The sequence below is a fragment of the Seriola aureovittata genome, chromosome 2 (genome assembly GCF_021018895.1).
Source record: "Seriola aureovittata isolate HTS-2021-v1 ecotype China chromosome 2, ASM2101889v1, whole genome shotgun sequence".
Lineage (NCBI taxonomy): Eukaryota > Metazoa > Chordata > Actinopteri > Carangiformes > Carangidae > Seriola > Seriola aureovittata.
Window position 1 is genome coordinate 3942054 of NC_079365.1, and position 19838 is coordinate 3961891.

The 19838-nt window shown below is 41.4% G+C and overlaps 1 protein-coding gene across 4 annotated transcripts in view; it reads right to left on the reverse strand.

The window, feature by feature from the left end:
- The window catches only part of epha8 (eph receptor A8), a 126848-nt gene that overhangs the window by 87279 nt on the left and 19731 nt on the right, over window positions 1-19838 (reverse strand). For all 4 annotated transcript variants that reach the window (XM_056399530.1, XM_056399523.1, XM_056399514.1 and 1 more), the window contains exon 2: window positions 9077-9141. In XM_056399530.1, the coding sequence (XP_056255505.1) occupies window positions 9077-9141 (65 nt within the window). The remainder of the gene's footprint in view (window positions 1-9076; window positions 9142-19838) is intronic.

Below are 19838 nucleotides of genomic sequence, written 5' to 3' on the forward strand. Positions count from 1 at the left end.
CAGAGATGTAAGAAAAAGGCTGCAACTCCTCCAACCTCAACAACCACACAGGTCATTTGTTCCAACCCTCTGATACGACCCAAAGCAGTGTCTCCTGAAATAGCGCCCCTACAGCGGCAGGTGTACTGGACCTTGAATGTCATGGTTACAATAATAAACACAGAGAGTGTACCGCAGTGGCTTACCAGACCTTTGTCACCATGGTTACAATTATAAACGGTCATGGCTTGGTTAGGTTTAGTCACAAAAACTATTTGGTTATGTTTAGGAAAAGATTATTTGGGTTAAAATAAGTACTTTCTTAACATTAGACAATCCCTGTTGTCACGGTTACAATAATAACAATGTGTACATAGATAAAAGAAACAACATTAACTGCTACTTTCACATGGTAATCAAACACCGCTCTCCTGTGTGATAATCCTGTGATTTGCCGAAAGAGCAAACCACAAACCAAGGGCCTTAAAACCAAAGGCTTTTGTGAGAAAAAGTTACATGTCGTCAAAGTTGCTGGGCAACAGGAGTGGCACTTTCTGGCACAATTACACAGCGGGCACCGCTGGTGACGGAAAGCGAGACTCCTCTGTAGACCAGACCGCCTCATTTCACGGTCTACAACGGCTACAAAGGCCACACCTTCGTAGACTGTGTCCTCCGAAAGATGTGACCTCTGATTTGGGACAGAGTTTGGGGACAGACGACATATGGGCTAATTTTTCTGACATAATAAGTAAGTAATTACGTAGGGTGCTGTTAGCAAATGTCTTTCAAAAGGAAACGTTAATGTGAAAAATAAAGTTCAAATCCTTTGTTATAACACAGTATCAGTGTCTCTTGGTCCAGATGACTGTTAGGTGATAATTCTAGTTACATGATTACAATATGCAGGACTATGATATGGATGCAGAGATATGTATAGTTGTATGATCAATGCAAAGTTTTTCCATACTTGTTTAAAAGTAAAGCTCGTTTTCAAACCCATCTAACATGAATCAGATATTAACAAGATCAGTCCAGTTTTCCATGACATGGGATTATTATTGTGTAACAGGTTGATTATTCCAAAATATTTCTATCAATAAAATAAATAAAGTTGTATTTTCTTTCATGCTCATAAATCAGCTTCCAGATCAACCAACCAAAAAGCTATCAAACAGCTGGTTCAGTGATCATTTGTGACTTGTTCGAATAGCGCTAATCACTTAATGATACGCATCATCAACTGAGCTAGTTAAGCATCAGTGCACTTGAAATTAGTTGCCATAGAAAGGGGTGCCGCAACACAAAGGGAGTTGAGCTGGCTGTTAACTAGTTAACGCCGTAGCTAACTCTGCTGCAGACATCGTCACTTTATTATTTGCTGTCTGTGGTGGACGTGCTGTTGTCAGGCCATGTGGTTTATGTGAATGTGCATTCCCAACTCATCTACAGTGGGTCGTGATGGGTAGTTAAGAAACAAACCAGAAATGGAACAGATGAATAAAGGGGCGACATGCTGAGGCCCCGGTCTATATGTCTGTTAATCTATTACTGTCACAACATGAGGTAAATATTATGTCAAGGTTATGACATGAACGGATGAATTTAAATTCCGATTTTAAAACAGTATTTGTACTTGGAAACAAAATAGAAATGAATATATTCACATCCAGCTCTTCTACACTGTAGCACCTGCATGGTCTTCCCTAACAACCAGCAGTGGAAGGTACTGTCAGATAGTGCAGATAGCAGTATGCAAAAAAAAAAAACATATGTGTGTGTGTGTGTGTGTGTGTGTGTGTGTGTGTGTGTTACTGTGACAGAGTCAGAGAAGTAACAAGGAGTTGGAGTTAGTAATGTCTGCAGTATGTGGGCTTTTGACACCTCAGCTCATCACTTGCTCATCCACATCATGGCTTCCACAGACCACGTTAATCATCGCACACACACACACACACACACACACACACACACACACACACACACACACTGTACTGTCAGCTGTATCGATTGTGAGGTGGCCGGTGGATGAACCTGTCATGGCCAACATAGATCGGACTGGAGGATAATGAAGTCTTCCTGCCCCATCTGACAAGCTCCGAGAGGAAGTGAGAGAGAGACAGAGTGTGTGTGTGTGTGTGTGTGTGTGTGAGAGAGAGAGAGAGAGACAGAGTAAGAGAGAAAAACAGAGAAAGATGCTCCTGGGACAGCCCGTGGGCTAACCACTGCCTGAATAAATTGGATGGAAAGAAGCCCCTCGAGTCGAAGACGTGATCTGTCATGATGTCATCTAAACGAGACTCACAAAGAGGGAGAGGTCAGGGTGCTAATAAAGACCTAACCCCCCCCACCCACTCCCCACAGACACACACACACACACACACACACACACACACACCATTGATTGAACGGTGAGTGAAGGCTGACAATCTTCTATCTATGCTATATTCCTGGAAACATCTTAATCTGGCCGCAACATTACAAGTGTACAAGGTTACACCTCAGTGCTCTGTTTCTTTCTCTCATTTAAGGCTTTTTCAGTTATTTCCTTTTACTCTATATTTCTCTTACTGTCAACAAATCCCATTAAAAAACCAAAACCACGGGAAACTCTTTGGGGACAACACGCGCGGACTGGACGAGTCAGGAATCGAACCACTGACCTTCAGATTTGTGGATGACATTGCTCTACCTCCTGAGCCACAGCAATAAAAAATGTTTTGCCAAGTGATATCAAACACAAACCTTTGACTTAAATGCAAAGGGAATTCATGTGGCAAGAATAAAAATAAACAGTTGCTGGAGCCGCATTGTGGAAATATCTGACCCCTGCTCCTCCGCCTGAAAATGACTCCACATTCAGGAAACTACACCCTGACAGTTTTAATCCATCTTCCTCCAGCGTGGACTTGACACTTATTCCTCTTGTATTCCCTGTGGGCTACCTCTCTATCTGTTCCTCTCTCTCTCTACCTCTCACCTTTGCCTCGCTCACTCGCTCACAGTGACGTGTGTGTCACCTCTTCGATGTAAAAATAGCATTATTGAAAACTGCGAGATAACGGCAGAGCTGAGTGTTAAGTATGTGTGATGTAACACTACATTTCACATGATAGTGCAGAATCCAAACTGCTCAGCCGCTTTGTGAATCGAACACAAAGTCACTCTCAGCAACAAACGATAACGGCAGAAATCTTTCCCTTTCGAGGCAGTTGTATTTTCTCGACCTAAGACCATCAAAGAGCGGCTTCTGCCCCGATGCAGAGGGCAGCTCAAAAACTGATGCTGCTAGCATGGCACATTCATAACACTGTAAACTGTCAGGGTGGCTTAAAATGACCTTATACAGTACGTTTGCTGTGTGTGTGAATGTGAAAGAGTGTGAGAGAATAAGAAGCTGTCAAAACATCCATTTATCAAAGAGCCCATGAGCTTTCAGCAATGTTTTTCTCTCCGGCTCTCTTTCTCGCACACTTAACAGACACTCAATACACTGTCTGAGGCACCTTGAATATCACTCTCATTATGAATAGTGTCTCTCTGAAAAAGAAAAGATTCAGACTTTTTTTTAAAAGGCTATATCAACATATATAACATTCACAAGCCATGAACGTTAAGCGTTATTGGTCACTACGATAATTCCACAGGGAGATCAGACAAAATGAAATCCATATTTTTATATTTACACTTGATCAAATCCCGAATGTTGGAGGTGTATATTATTGTTACAGACCCACTGAAATCCCGCTCCACGGGTTGTTTTAGTGTCTTTCAGTTCATTGTTTTGGTTTTAAAATCAATTAATTTTGCTAGTGTAAGACATGTTTTGGGATGTCTTAACTATTGCCTTACATATTGCTTAATTAAACTATCGAAGGGCTGTGGGTAAAGCAAGAGCACGGGGACAACTTCTCTGTGTAGGTCAATCCATCTTTTATTAAATCCCGGAGAACCCCCCCTAGGCAAACCGAACACTGACTACCAAAGTGACATCTCACCTCTTACATATCACTCCGCCACTCCTAATCATAAGTCACATTACCTGCCACTAAAGTGCGCCATATTATATAGTTCCAGATTAAACTTAAACAGCAGAATACAATATTTATAAATGTAGTTACAAATAATTAAATTATGTGGACTCAAAATAATGAACAATGCAAAATAAGGCAATCTGTTGAATATGTCCTCACAAGAATAAATCTCATCTTACACTAGCTTGTGCTCTAGGACCTAGACGGTGTCAGACCCCCCCCCAGCCTGTCTGGCCCATTAATTTGAAAGACAAAAACCATTGTGTTTATCACTGGTATGTGACTACCAGGAAGGATTCTGCAAAGTTTATTTCAAATCTTTAGATGTAAGAGTTTTTTAATACCACATAAATTTAGTTTAATTTAGTTGGCGTGCCCTGGTGGCTCACCAGTGCGTACCATTTGGGCTTGGTCCTCGCCGCAGCGGCCCTGGTTTGGGTTTGGTCTGTGGCCCTTTGCTTCATATCACCCCCCCCTCCAAGACATTTTTTTTACCCTGCGACCTTTAGCCACAGCTGAGAAAGGTAAACAAACAATTTTGTACTAAAATAGACCATTTGATCTGTTTCACTCAGATTGCTAAAACCTCATGTAAAGTCACTGGTTTTCGTCAACGTCATGGTCTTTTACTGTGAACTTACTCTCAACTTGAAGAATACAGCCAGTTTATCCTGGAGAAAAAGCACTGAAAATGTTGTCTTAGCGGTGCAAACGAGGGCATTCAAACCATCAGACATTGGTACTTTTCTGGTTTCCACCGAGTGTGGCTGAAAACACTGAAAGCAGAAGCAGACCTGCAGCAATAAAATGCTGCTGCTGCTGCTGCTGCTGCTGCTCTGATAGCTCTGCTGAAGATTCATTTTGAATGCATCATTATCAAGCTCAGAACATACCCAGTCTACAGTGGCACTTAGTTCTCCGAGTAAATCAAACCTCCCACTTGGAGGAGAGCAGCTCCTTCACTGTTATGATGTACTCCACCAAGCACCAAGCAAACCGAGCTCTTTCTATCAAACACAGTGTAACAAACAAAAAAATAACTCAGTAACACAAAACACAGTCTGTTTCTGTCAGTGGACACAATGTAAGGAATCTCAATTCAGTGTGTGAGCAGTGATGCGATGTTGAGCTGTACAGTAATGTGTACACTGAAGGTCCGGCTGCCTGCAGACACTGTTCAGAGGTATTTGGCAGTTTCTCTCAAGACCAGGTTTATAATCATTAAACTGTTTGGTGCTTTGCAACTTCTTTTCACAGTAAATCATTTGCCCTCAAAATATCACTTTGAGAATTACCATTATATCATAACACACACAACAGTGTGCATGACTTTCAAAATTATAATTTAAGAATTTGATATAACATGATTTAAGTTAATTCTTCTTAAGAGGTGGAATAGGATATACTATAGTGTGCCCAAGAGGACATTACATAACATGAAAAATGAGATGTCATTTTTATGTTAATGCTGTAAAAATCAAAGAAGTTGATTTTCTTGTCCTGTGATCTGACCTTTCAAACTCTGTGACCTTGACTGTGTTTGAATTTACATCGTAGAAGATATTTAGAGTTAATCCAATTAGTGGCTAAAAAAAAGCATCAACATCTCTGAGAGATTTGGCCAACTCTTTCACAACAGACGATTGAATCCACACACTTAACACCTAACAAGAAATATTATAGTATTAAAGGGAAACCCCAAGAAAGCTTTGGCATTTCCATATGAATTTTGGTTTTCAGAGATATTTTGCAACTATTTATAAGAAGTACTTTTAATTACAAGTACTTTTAATTTCAACTCATAGACCTTATATGTTTTACACTTGGTGTATGTGTATATATCATTTTTGTCTGTGGGTTCCTTTTGTAAGACCCTGTACATTGCAGTTCATGTTATGAGTGGTTTTATTTATTTGTCTCAACACAGATGTACATCCACTGAGAATATTATTAGAAACACCTGCTTACTCATGTAATTATCCAATCAGCCAATCATGTGGCAGAAGTGCTCCTGCAGGTAAAGTTTGGGAGCTTCAGCTGATGTTTACATCAAACATCGGAATGAGGAGAAAAATGTGATCTTAGTGACAATGACTCTGTCATGATTGCTGATGTGACGATTGGTTTGAACATTTCTGAAACTGGCATTTTCATACACAACAATCTCTAGAGTTTTTACTCAGAATGATGCAAAAAACAAAAAAAACATCCAGTGAGCAGCAGCTCATGTTGATGAGCGAGGTCAGAGGAGAATGGAAATACTCTTTGGAGCTGCTAGAAAGGCTACAGTCACTTAGATAACCACTCTTTACAACAGTGGTGAGCAGAAAAGCTTCAGAATAAACCAAACGTCCAAACCTGGGGAGGATGGACCACGACAGCAGAAGACCACGTCAGGTTCCACTTCCTGTCACCAAGAACAGAAACCTGAGGCTGCAGTTGACACAGACTCACCAACACTGGACAGTTGAAGACTGAAAAACGTAGCCTGCTCTGATGAATCTGGATTTCTGCTGAGGCAGCAGATGGTCGGGTCAAAATTTGGCTTCAGCAGCATGAATCAACCTGCCTTGTGTCAACAGTCCAAGCTGCCGGTGGTGGTGTGATGTAATGTTATGGGGGAATGTTTTCTTGGCACACTTTGCCCCCTTAACACCAATCAGTCATGGTTTGAATGTCGCAGCCCATTTGAGTACTGTAGCTGACCATGTCATCTATCTGCCATAATCTAATGGTGACTTCCAGCATGACAATGCACCATGTCTGAAAGAAAAAGTCTTCTCATATTGGTACTGCAGTGGCCTCCCCAGTCTCCAGACCTGAATCCAGTAGACTACCTCTGGGATGTGGTAGAACAGGAGATTGGCAGCATGAATTTGCAGCTGACAAATCTGCCGAAATGATGCGATGCAGTCATGTCAGCATTGATTAGTCAATGCTACATAGAATTGAGACTGTTTTGAGAGTCTAGGGAGGGCTTGGTGAATGTGCTGTAATTCAGTAACAAGTATAATGATGGGTAGGCATCATTAAACTGTTAGACTACTTGTATATTTCACTTGACAACAAAAATAAACAGTGATGGTATGCAGATCCTTTACTTTTTTCTGATTTTATTGTTGTTTGTTCTATCATTTGTTCCACAATTGGACTGTACATCAGGAGCACCGTGAGAAATCCCAGTGGGCCGGCACAACCCGAGATTAGACAAGACACTTACTACAGCACAGCAATAAAAGCCCTGTTAAGAAATAAAGGGTTTCTGTCCACTAAAATGCTAGATGGCTTTGAAATGCTTACAGGAAGCGTTGAGTTTGTATTAACAGTTAATGCAGTAACTTTAACTTGTTACCCTCTGTAGTTGAGGCAAATAAAAGTCCCCGTCTCTATTTGAGGAAATGTGGGAGTTGAAAACTCTTGTGGATCCTCTGTAAACATCCCCTGATGATGTTATAGAGACTCTTTGCATTAAATAATTTCGAAAGAGCAATGGCCAATGGGAAAGTTCCAACACTCAGCAGACCAATGGTGTAACTTTTACCACTCAACTCTACCACTCAGTCACTCAGTCTGTCAGTCACAGACATTTGCAGATATAGCATTAGTCCAGCCAAAAAAACTGGTGAAAAACTTCACATTTTATATTACAGTTTTAAACATGTTTAAGTATCAGTATTAATAACCTTTATAATTATGCCAGCTTTGTTGTCATAGTAATACAACATGCTCTCTGGCTTTGAATTTTCTGCACAGCAATAGAAATAGCAGCTTTAAATTTTAAAAGGAGCTCAAAGAAATGCTGATGCACCTCAGCCCTCAACAGAGTCCACACCTGAGGCAATTAAAAAAAAATCAGACCGCAGTGAAAGCTCCTGAAAGCTGAGAGCTCCAGACACAGTCCAGTAACTAAGTAGTTCACATGAACCGTCATCTGCACCCTAAAACGCAACAGTACATTCAATTCTCCCGTGTAGATGTACACCATGTGTACAAATCATCATACAGCTTGTCCCTGACATCCTTTCCATTCAGCACAAGATGCACACCTTATATAATCTAACCATAATGCCACGACGCTGAGCTCCAGCACTAAATCCACTCAATCAAACAGGAGCTAAGGCTTAAAAAACTTCTTTCATCAAGTCAAGAGTGAATATTTCTGGCATATTGAACCAATTAAATAAAAAACTACAGGCTGAGTTTATGTAATCTAGATGTTATAACACGGGCCTGTCAGGACGCAGCAGATTCACTTCTCACGCTGATTTTACACAGAAGGAGTCATTTCGCTCAAAACTCTAATCCAATTCTTCCACCTCTTTTCTCAGGACTTGAAAGACAATCCATCTGTTCCTCCTGGCCGCTGTTCAATCACGCCGCCTTCTGTTGTGTGGGCCGGAGGTGAGTTAAATGTTTCTACCACTCCACTGACAGCTGGGGGAGTCAGGGACACGGTGGCATCTCGCTGCTATAAAGATCACGGCTGGAGTCCTAATTCATCACCCCAGGCGTCATCATGTGGCATTACAATATGCTAATGTAGCGACGCCGTGCCCTCGCCGTCACCTCGTTCGCTCTCTTTCATCTCTCTCCCTCTTCCCTCCACCCTCCTCCGGGTTGTCCTCCCCCTGGATGGCTGTGAGTCCCCCCCCCTTCTGTGATGTGCACCTTGCTGCCAATATGTGGTGGGGGCTGAAAGTGATGTCGAAGCTGATGTTGGAATTAGCTGAGCATTGCGTGTAGTTGTCTGGCTGCAACTGACGAACATGTAATTAGCCCATGGTGACGGCGCTACAACCATCTCCATTTAATAAGCACTGGCTCCCCCTCAACTGGTGATTCACCGCCTCACACTCCTTCAGATGGGATAAAAATAGGAAAAACCTTTGTAACAGGTGTCGCTTTGTGGTGGAAATTTGTACAGTTGGGATTTCACAGAGATACAAAGAGGATTACCTGGTAAACATGCCGATGCTGACTAGATGTTTATGAAGCTGATATAATATGCATATTTACTGCATTGCTATCGTGTGAAAGTTTTGTGTTACATTATTACACCTTACCCCGTGCGACGGATACGTTAGCCAGCCCCAGTCTCCAGTGATCGTCGTGGTGTCCAGTAGATTCACTGCAGAGAAAGAACAAAACAACAAGAAAGATAAGTGATGAACTTTAAATGATTGTTTTTTTTCCCCCGTCCATCCTGCCCTTCATCACCATCCTCTGTGCACACCGGCACTCAACAGAGTCACGCTTATACACACATACAACTGTCTGACAGGTGTGACTGATGAGGAAGCACTTTCGTAACGGCAACTCTGAGCCGGGTGTCACAGTGTGTGATGTCACCTTGACCTGGCTCACCCTCGTAGCGCCTTGGAGCCGGGACCTCAGTGGTCCAGGCTCAGAATAGAACAGGAAACAAGTTAAATGTGCAGTGTGAAAAACAATCTCAGCAGCAACAAGCTGGAAGTCCATATATTATAATATAATATAAAACAAACTGTTGATTTCAATATGAAAGGTCAAAGTCAAGGTCACCAGTCTGACTGCAACTCAATCACTGCTGTGTTGAGCTTCTTTTTTCTCCTTCTTTTGAAGTTATAAATAACAAATCTACATATAAGCATTCATTACATTACAAGTTGGGTACAAAAGAACATAACAACATATAATAAATTAACAAAATATGCAAGAAATACAGAAAAAATTACTCACACCTTTATTCATTCTAAACAACCAAACCAAAATTTAGCTGTTGCTAGCTAACAAACTGACTGTAGTTTACTAGTGTGCATGTTCAGCTCAGCCTGATCTAGGAACTCGCCAGGAAACTCTATAAGTCCAGTTTTTTCTTCTCATCTCTGTATGAAGTCGTGGAATTTAATTTGTCATGCTACATGTCAGACACATTATTTTAAAATATATCACTACAATCTACAACTACGGTATTAAAGACCCCCTCCAAAAATCACGTTTCTAACCTTGTTAACATGTCCATATGGTGTTTTTTATATAATACAAGACATCATGAGCAAAATCAGCCATCAACACCATGACTGAGTATTTCCACCTTGAACTGCAGTGAACCGATGACAATCTCATAAAAACAAATTCAGACGGCCAAGGTTTCATACATCACAAACTTAAGGAACCAATCCTGTCAAATTGTGGGGGCAGGGGGCGGGGCTAAACCTTGTCAGGCCAGAGAGAGAGAGTTAGCATCAGCACAACCACTACCACTGTGTCAGCCACTGCCAGTTACAAGCTAACAAACAAGATAAACAAATAAATTAGGCTAACTGCGCTAACCCTTCTGATATGTTTGCCAGTCTCTGGTTCTGGTCTCAACAGACTTCTCATCTGAGTCTGGGTCTGACTGAGGCTCAAAACAAGAGTCTGAGTCTCTGATATTTCCTCTAACTCGATATTCTCTCACTTGTCTGGCGAATGTCTGTGCAGCCCATGTATATTCATCCCAAACAGTCAATATGGACGATCGACTGGTTAACTGTAGCTAGCAGACAAGTTACATACTGACCATACTTTGTGGCTGTTCGTGTTCAGCTCAGCCACAGATCTCAGAACAGAAACTCAATTTCTTTCTGTTATTTTCCCCCCAGTTTCTCTCCATTTTCTTATTGTCTCTATTTATGAACTCCTCCCATATAATTTGTGGGCTATTTGCCAGGTACATTTTTGTTAATATTCACTGCATTATAAAATATGAATTATATTATTATTATTATTATTTGGGCATTTTTGAATCATTTATTTTGTTCAAGTGTACAAATTAAGTAAAAAATGGCTGACGGTTAGCATTGTTAGCTTAGCTTATCATTCGCTTGATTATACTGGTATTATAATTGAAATAAAAGTTTTATGGTAAACACAGACAGTCGTGTAAATGTGTGCTAAAATGTGCCAATACAGATGGTGCTAGCTGGCAATATACAGACTGACCGTACTTTGCGAGCTGACTGTTAGACTTGCTGACTGCCAGTTTGCTTGTCTGATTGAACTCCAAACTCTCTAGTTCTTCCTGTTTTTTTTGCCATTTTCTCCTTTTCTTCCTTTCTCTGTGTTTTATGTATTAGAATCACAAATTCCCGCGGTAAGCACAAATTTTAGCTTAGTTATAACAATTCTAACTCACACAGATGTGTCCTCGCTGCCTGGAGCTTTGCATCTGTTTAAGCCCACTTACATCTTTCCATTAACTACTGTAAGTATGTAATGTTACCACATTTAAAGATCAGTTCACATCCTGTCTGAACTCACCTTTACCTTTGAGTGATATTACAAGAAGGATGAACAGATGTGGGGAAAAAAATGGATGAAGAGCCACTATTTCTGCCCACTGGCAGTGTCCATATCTTCCACTTTAACAGGTGTGTGTGTGTATGTGTGAGTGTGTTTCCCCTTCAACACCTAATATGATCTCTGCCCCCAGGGCTTCTTGTCAGGCAGCCAAGTGATGTTCCTCACATTAGAATGATTTTAACAAAACACTTCACACTTAGCTTCCCGTCTCTCATCCTTCATCCCTCTATCCGACACTTGCTCTCTTCCTTGTCTCTACTTGCATGTTAAACCTACAATCTGCAACGTTTTTGTCTTGAAGCAGGAAGTGAACTGCAAGGCCTGACCTCCTCTGTGGTAATTTAGAAAATGTGCACACTGAAAGTTCAAGAAATGATAGACATTACATGCTCTGAATATGCAGTTTTGTAGGCGCTTCATAGTCCACTGGCAAAAATGAAATTATTAGTTTTTTTTTATTTTTATTTTTATTTTTTTAATAGCTGATAAGTAGCTATAATGGCTAAAGACAAGAGAAAACAGCACCACTAAACTTGATCAAAACCAGAATAACCCAACCAACTGAACGGGTTGTGACAAGTTACATTTGCTGCTTTAAAACTGTGTTTTCACTTCTGCCTAACTTTTTGGAAAACTTTTATTGCACCTGTCGGTTGGGACAACAAACACCATTATTATTCTTTTAATGCTGGACTAATACCTTTTTGGCCACTAGGGAGTAGAAGAATTACAAAACATATTATTGCCTTAAAAATTGCTTTGACTAATGTGTTAGCAAGTAGTTACTGATACATCTGGTAAACATGAGGCAACAACACCCAAGTAGAGTTGAATGCAATACCCACAAGTCTTATAGCTTTGTTTTGGTTGCTAACTTAACCTGATGTTTCGCAAGTAACCAGTAGCCAACATTTGCTAATTAGCACTAACCACAAAGTACAACCGAATCCGATGGGAATGCCATTAGTTTTGGTCAAAAACAAAATACCTGCAAATAGAAATTCTGACCTGATGATGGTGCTAAAGACAAAAATCAGGGAACATTCAGGGAATGAAGCTCAGCACAAGTTCAATCGGGTGGATTCAATCTCTTTGCCTCTTTCGTTCACAATTCTCTCATGTCTCTCACCCCACTTCCTGCAATTGACATCTGACTTCAGATGTTTTCGGTAATCATATTTCACCACAATCTCAACCAGCCAATAGCGTTGTCACTGTCAAACTTTAAAATCTGTTCTCCCCTCTTCAGCTCTCAGCGATCATTTCAGTGTGTGTTGCTGCGACTCTCCTCCACACTGTCTCCCTCCAGTCTTCACATCCAGTGAGTCCACTCCTCATCACATCCAGATCTCCAGCATTCTCTTCTTCCCATCACCAGCACCAGTGTCGAGACCCCGGGATGTTTCCTATACTTCACACAGCCTCACCGCTTTTCCAAATATAATAACATCACAATGGGGTATAATCGCCAAAGACTCCGACAGAATGAAGTATCTCCTGATTGAACTACAGTTATGATATGAATGTCTATAATCAGCTGGTAATCCATCCAATTGCTATTTCAGCCTGAAGTGGTGGACCAGCCACTGCAGAACTGATAATTCTGTTAATATATAAAATACAAATGAATGTAGCTTTAAGAGCTAAAAGTTTGGAAACTTTAACAAACTCTCAGTGTAGCTCTTCCCAACTTGCGCAACAGTCTTTAAAAAGAATCTAATTAGCCACAATAACTGAAAATACCTGTGTGGGCTGACAGGGCTTTAACACAAATGATGTCCAAAATATCACTGATTTTGCAGATCACTTTATTAAAACTATTCCAGGAAGTCAGTCTCTTTGGTGGCTCAAAATAGCAGAAGTCAGCCATTCCTGAAACTAATGAACTTCAATAGCAAGATAACTCTTTTAATGTGACGGATAATTGCACACTGGATTCTTGTGTTGAACAACCGTAGATCTAAGCTGGGTTAGTCCAACACTTATTGTGTTTTCACACCTGTGCGGTTTAGTCTGGTTAAACCAAACCTTGGTCCGTTTTCCCCCTTGGCACGATTGGTTTGGGCAGGTGTGAAAACAGTAATCGCACTCCGGTGTGGATCAAAACAATTGCACCAAGACCCTTTCGAGGTGGTCTCGGTCCGGTCCTAAACAAACTCTGGAGCGGTTCGTTTTTTGGTGTGAAAGAGTTCTGAACCTGATCCGACCCCACCAGCAGGGGAACTCACAAGTTTGAGCCCAACGCTTCCTGTAACCTGCTTCCTGCGTTCCTGCTCCAGCCAGACAAGCTGACCGGTAAGAGCAGTGAACGTTCTCACATGGTTTGTGATGATGCATTCTGGTTCACTTTAATTTTTCTCTCTGTGAAAGCAAACCGAACCAAGGGGAAAATGCTACAGGTTTACAAACTCAAACCAACATTAGGTGTGAAAACGCCCTAAGAAGCGCTCCGTTGCTGCTGTTTTGGATAGTTTTATGTTTTACTCTTAAGTCTCAATATGTTGCTTCCTTTGAGTCAGGAAGTGTCATCACTGATAATTCATGGAGGTAAATGGGATGGGTGCAAAATGTCGTAATGGGGATAGAGCACTCTTGTCTGCTGCAGCTCCACTTCATGATTTAGGCTAATAAGACGGGAGTATTTTTCCATACAAAATCCTGCCAAGTGGAGCCTCATGATCTTCTAAATTCTCTGTGCATAGACTGTTGCTTCTCACACAAACACACACACACACACACACACACACACACACACACACACACACACTCACATGTTGCAATTAGCTGGTGTGTCACTTCTCCTAATTTGGGCACTGGGCCGCTGAGGAGAGCAGTGGGTCAGAACACACAGACAGATGGCAGTGCCACCATCCTCTCATCCCTCCATCCATCCCTCCCCCATCCACCAGCCTTCTCTCCGCCTCTCCCTCCCTCAGGCCACCGACATCCCGTCGTCTCGTATTGATGATGCGGTGGCCCCTCGCACTATAGCCAAGGTCACAAATGGATGCCGCCAATTACACTCCTCTGAGTGCTCTTCATCAGCCCACCAAAGTGACATAATGAAAGCGGTGTACTGGCGCAAGTGGATTTAATAATTCTTCAATATACTGGGGGAATTTCGCTCGGCTATACTGTTATTATTAAAAAAAAAAAAAAGAAAAAGACAAATATATGTCCCTCCCTGAATCCGACAACATGTGAGGTGGTGTGTTATCGCCACAGCGGACCATGTGATGATTCACCAGCCATTCCCTGTGGTCTTAATATAATTTCCACTCTAATGAGAAATTCCTGTCTTTGAAGGTTGTGGGAGTCATTTATCTAATTTGCTCTAGTTGTCTGAATTATGACTTGTATACAAAAGAAAAGGGTTTAGTGGAATGACTCGTTCCTTACTTTAATGTGACAGGAGCTGTGTGAATAAAACACAAGTGAGGACCAGTTCTCTTTCTCTCTGTGTCACACCTCCAAAAGTCTGGGACCACTTTCCCAGAATGGGAGGATAGACATGTTTAAAATGAATGAGAAATTCGCAAATATAAAAAAACCATTATAAGCATATAGAATGTTTATATCAATGTTTTACTAAACTTGCATATGTAAATTAAATATATATCATTACCATATATGATCACAACATGTTATACCATATAAAAATTCACCATATAGATGTTTTTTAATATTTGTATAAATACAAATTTTACTGTGGGTATTTCACATATGTTATTAACTTATATCTTTATATATGTATACATGTTACAATAATATATGGCTGTATAGGTGACGTATATGGCAACATCACTCTTGATTAAGGGACATACTGTATTTCTGTATGGGTTGTTGTGACAGGGAGCTAAAAGAATTCTACACAGTGAAGTCACATGACCGATGAAGAGGAGGCTTGATGTTCAGGACACCCTGATGAGAAGAAACTTTACAGTGAAGTAACAAAACTCTGCCGCAGTGAAGAGGTTAAAGTCTTCATTTGGAGGTGGAGGCGGGTGGAGTTAAGTGTTTCTCCTCGAGGACTCTGGGCTTGAAATTGAGTTTGCTCCTGTTTCACAGCATTCTGTTCATAACAGAAACACAAACCACCAATACCAGCCCTCCTCCCTGCGTCCCCCACCTGCACCTCCCTCACCCTCTCTACCCTGCACTCCTCCACATCGTGGAGAGCGCCAAATGAAAAAGCTGTCCGCCGACTTGAGAGCTTGTTTTCGCTCGCTCAGAGACACGCCACATATTTCCCAGGGCGGTGGTCAACTTTCCTCTGCCATTACTTTCCCCCCCTCCTTCCCTCCCCTATTCACCCCCCTTCGCCCCGCAACTCAATCTGGCCAGTAGGTTAGCGAGTGTGTGGACGCCTGCGGCCTAGCATTCATGTCTCGGGCATGTATCAAATCAGCCAGGCCCGCCAATGCTTTTGAAATGCAGTGACGCGCACACATACACACATACACACAAACACACTCTCTTTCTCCAGCAGCGGTCATGGCGGGCTGAAAGGGAGAGCGTGTGTGTCTGAAGTCAACACAGAAGAATTATGGTCTGTCTAGGAGGAAGTGGAGTTTGTCTGCAGCGCCTGCAGTGACTCCATACAGCCGACAACAACACACACGCGTGCGCACACACACGCACGCACGCACACGCACACACACACACACACACACACACACACACACACAGAAAGGGGGAAGAATATGGCAGAATAGAGCAGATGCTTTAAACCTCATTTCCACCTGAAAAGACACGGCCATACATTTCAAAGGAAAGAAGTGCACCCATTATTCTACACCAAGTGTCTCAACACACACTCACCAACACACACATATAGTATGTAGTATATACATTCACAGACAGCAGACAACATGTGATGACAATCATAAATGCGCATTGAACCGTTTTCTGAAAAAGCATGTTACTCTGTCAAAAAGACGCCCTAACACGCATTTACAGATAGACACACACACACACACACACACACACACACACACACACACACAATGATGGCATGGCTCTTGGGCTAGACAGGGACTATGACAGCGTTGTAATTATCTCATCAACACCTCCCTTCTCTAACAAGCTTCTTCTTCTCGTCTCCCTCCTCTCGCCGCCTGTAAAGCTCCTCATCAGCGCTGCGACCAGAGGAAATGATAAAAGCCTTCACAGAGATGAGAGGAGCTTTACCAGAAAACCAAACTCTCTTTCTCTCTGTCTCTCTCTCGCACACACACACACACACACACACACACACACAAACACACACATCTTCTATCCTTTCTAGTTTTGTTTTGCATTTGCTCCACAGTCCTAACACCAATTCCCCACTCTCCAATTACTAGAGCAAGTCCACATAAATTACTACCTCTCAAAAAAAAAAAAAAAGAAAAAGAAAATGTGCTCAGCCTTTGCTGGTTCAAGGCGGCAACACACCAATACAAAATGACTAGAAATAATTGTTTTCATCACCAGTGGTACCCCCCACATCCACCTCCTCCTCCACCTCCTCCTCCTCCTTTTCCTCTCAATGCAAATTTATTTTTCACTGTTTTATTTTTTTCAACAGTAACGCCGATGACGACTAGTGATAGGTTTAGGGAGGTGTGCTGAACTAAATTAGGCATGTGAAATGAAAGGTGGAATAGAATTAAGGATGTTCAATGACTCCTTTGATTCACAAATTGTTAATTTGGTGCCTGTGAGCAAATAGAAGAGAAAGGAGCGCGGAGGTAGTGGATCATGTTATTGCAGCACACAAGGACACTCAAGTACACAGGCACGGCGGGGGCTTAAAGCAAGTCTCTTCAAGCATTTTTTTAGATCGAGACCATCAAGTAAGAAAGGCACGGCTGTGCTGCATGACAATATTTGAAAAGTATGATTTTCATTTTGGAAAGTAAGGGCGTCACTTATACCAGAAGATGCCATGAATCTCAAAAATAAGAAAATGAATTTATTGTGACTGGAAGAACATGAACCAGAGAATTTACATTACAAGAAACTACACTATTTATTAATTTAACTGTTCGATAAAATGTTCTGTAAATTATATTGTGTCTCCCTAAATGATGGTATAAATTCTCTTCTGTATTAAAGGTGCCCTGTGGAGGTTTTGCGTACTAGCAGTGTAATGGAGCAATGGATGTTTTTTTTTTTTTCTTGTTTTGTTTTATTTATTTATTTTTTTTTATGACTGGGTCTCCATTTTGTTTGTCTGTGATTCACATCCTGTCAGTGGACCAGCACAGGTGATCCGTTGATTGACACACTGACAGCCGATAACTACAGCAATGCACCAAAATAAAAGCACTGAGCAAGACGACTGGTAGCAAGCAAACATCAACGTAAACAATGCGGGATCAACTATGAAATAAAAAAAAAAAAAGGCAAATGTTTTATGAGGAAAGAAATGCGAGTAATACGTTTGTTAGACATCAGGGACACACATAGTACACTGAACAAAAATAGAAATGCAACATTTTTGTTTTTACTCCCATTTTTCATGAGTAGAATTAAAGATCTAAGACTTTTTATAAACACTAAAGACTTCTTTCTCTCAAATGTTCTATCTGAGTCAGTGAGCATTTCTCCTTTGCTAAAATAATCCGTCCCCCTGACAGGTGTGGCATATCAAGATGCTGATTACACAATGATAACTGCCCAGGTGTGCCTTGGGCTGGTCACAATAAAAGCCCACTTTAAAATTTGCAGTTTTATTTTGAAGAACTGTGTGACTTGGGCAACAGATGTGCATTTTGTTTTTTTTTTTTGGGGGGGGGGGGGGACCGCTCCTCTTCAGTGTCTCTACAAAGTTGCTGGATATTGGAAGAACTGGAACATGCAGATCCTAAACAGTGTTCATTGGGTCACATGTCTGGTGATTCTGCAGGCCATGCAAGAACTGGGTTGTTTTAAGCTTCCGGGAAGTGTTTATATCATGCTGCAACATGAGGCGATGGCAGCACATGAATGGCACAAAAAATGGGCCTCAGGATCTTGTCATGGTATATTTGTGAAACAGTCTTAGATCTTTTATTTCAACTCATGAAAAATGGGAGTAAAGACAAAAGTGTTGTGTTTATATTTTTGTTCAGTATATTTTTGGTGAGAAACACTGAATAACTTTTAAAAGAAAACTCCACAAAGCACATGTAAGTTTAAAAATGATCAGAATCAGTCTTAAAATGTGTAACACGTGTCTAATTGTAGAATTATCCCCTTAATATCATCTACCTTCCACATTCCCCAGATCTCACAGAGTGATAATCTCAATGCCCATCATTAGCAGCTGAGGCCCTGAACATGTCGTTTGAAATATCCAAAGGAATTTAAAAGCAGCTCCTCTGCCCTCAGGTCCTCAGCACCGTGAGGGGGATCAGCACCCTCATCAATTTTTGCATCTCTGTATAAATTGTATTTTCATTGCGGTAACACCTAGTTAAGAGGCTGGTTAGTGTTTGAGAGGATGTAAACAGTGAGAACAGACTCTAAACTGATTTTTGCATATATTTAATTTAGACATTTGCTCAGCTCCCTTTCATGTGGCAAACAAGGGAACTAAACTGTGGTTTTGTGGACACAAATGGGCTGTAAATAAACCACACATGGCAGCAGAACTCAAAGCTGGAATCAAACACAACACATGATAGACAGTATTTGTGATGCTGCAACTGATGACCCACAGCCTGACATATGTCACTACACATTATGCCAGTACAAATACGCCATCTTGTCATCCTGTAGCAAGACAGGACAGATCCATTGGCGGAAAACTGTCCTCATGAGGGAGCATTTCTGCTCTGTGAGAGCACAGAACTCTCACTCCACCCTCCCTTTCAGCTCGCAACAAACTTGCTCCTCAAGTTGACTTTGGAGACTTTGTTGACTGTGGCTGATGTCTCTTCTCCCTTTGATTGATCCTTTTCAACACCAGGCGCCACATTGGCCGCCATATTGGACTGGGCAAGTAAAAAAATATGAGTAATATAAGTAATCAACCACCTTCCCCACATGACTGCCTTTCGAGGATGCTGTCACACTTATGTGCGAAGTGTAAGTTTTGAGACAAATTACAGCATATAACAATGTCTGAATTCAGTAACACTAGTAAGGCTTTATTTTAACAACGCCATTCAACATTTATGAACAGCTGAGGGGGTAATTTGTTTAAGTTTTCTCTACCACTGAACGCGCTTTCTTGTCAGGAGCACATGGTGATGACTGTCACTTGACAAGACAAAAGGTTCAAATACTCCCTCTGCAGGGCAGATTGGAGGCTACAGTGAATGAAAGTGATGAGACAGGCCAGGGATAGCTACTTAGCATGCTAACTTCAATAGAGGAAAAGACATGATAGAGACAAGAGTTAACATTGGAGTTGCTTTCCACATCTGGAGACAGCTGTTGGTGAGTAAAGCAATTAAGTTTGATGCTGAACTCACAACCTTTGTTCTAGACTGGTAAGTAAAGTAATGCTAACGTTAGCTATATAGCACTTGC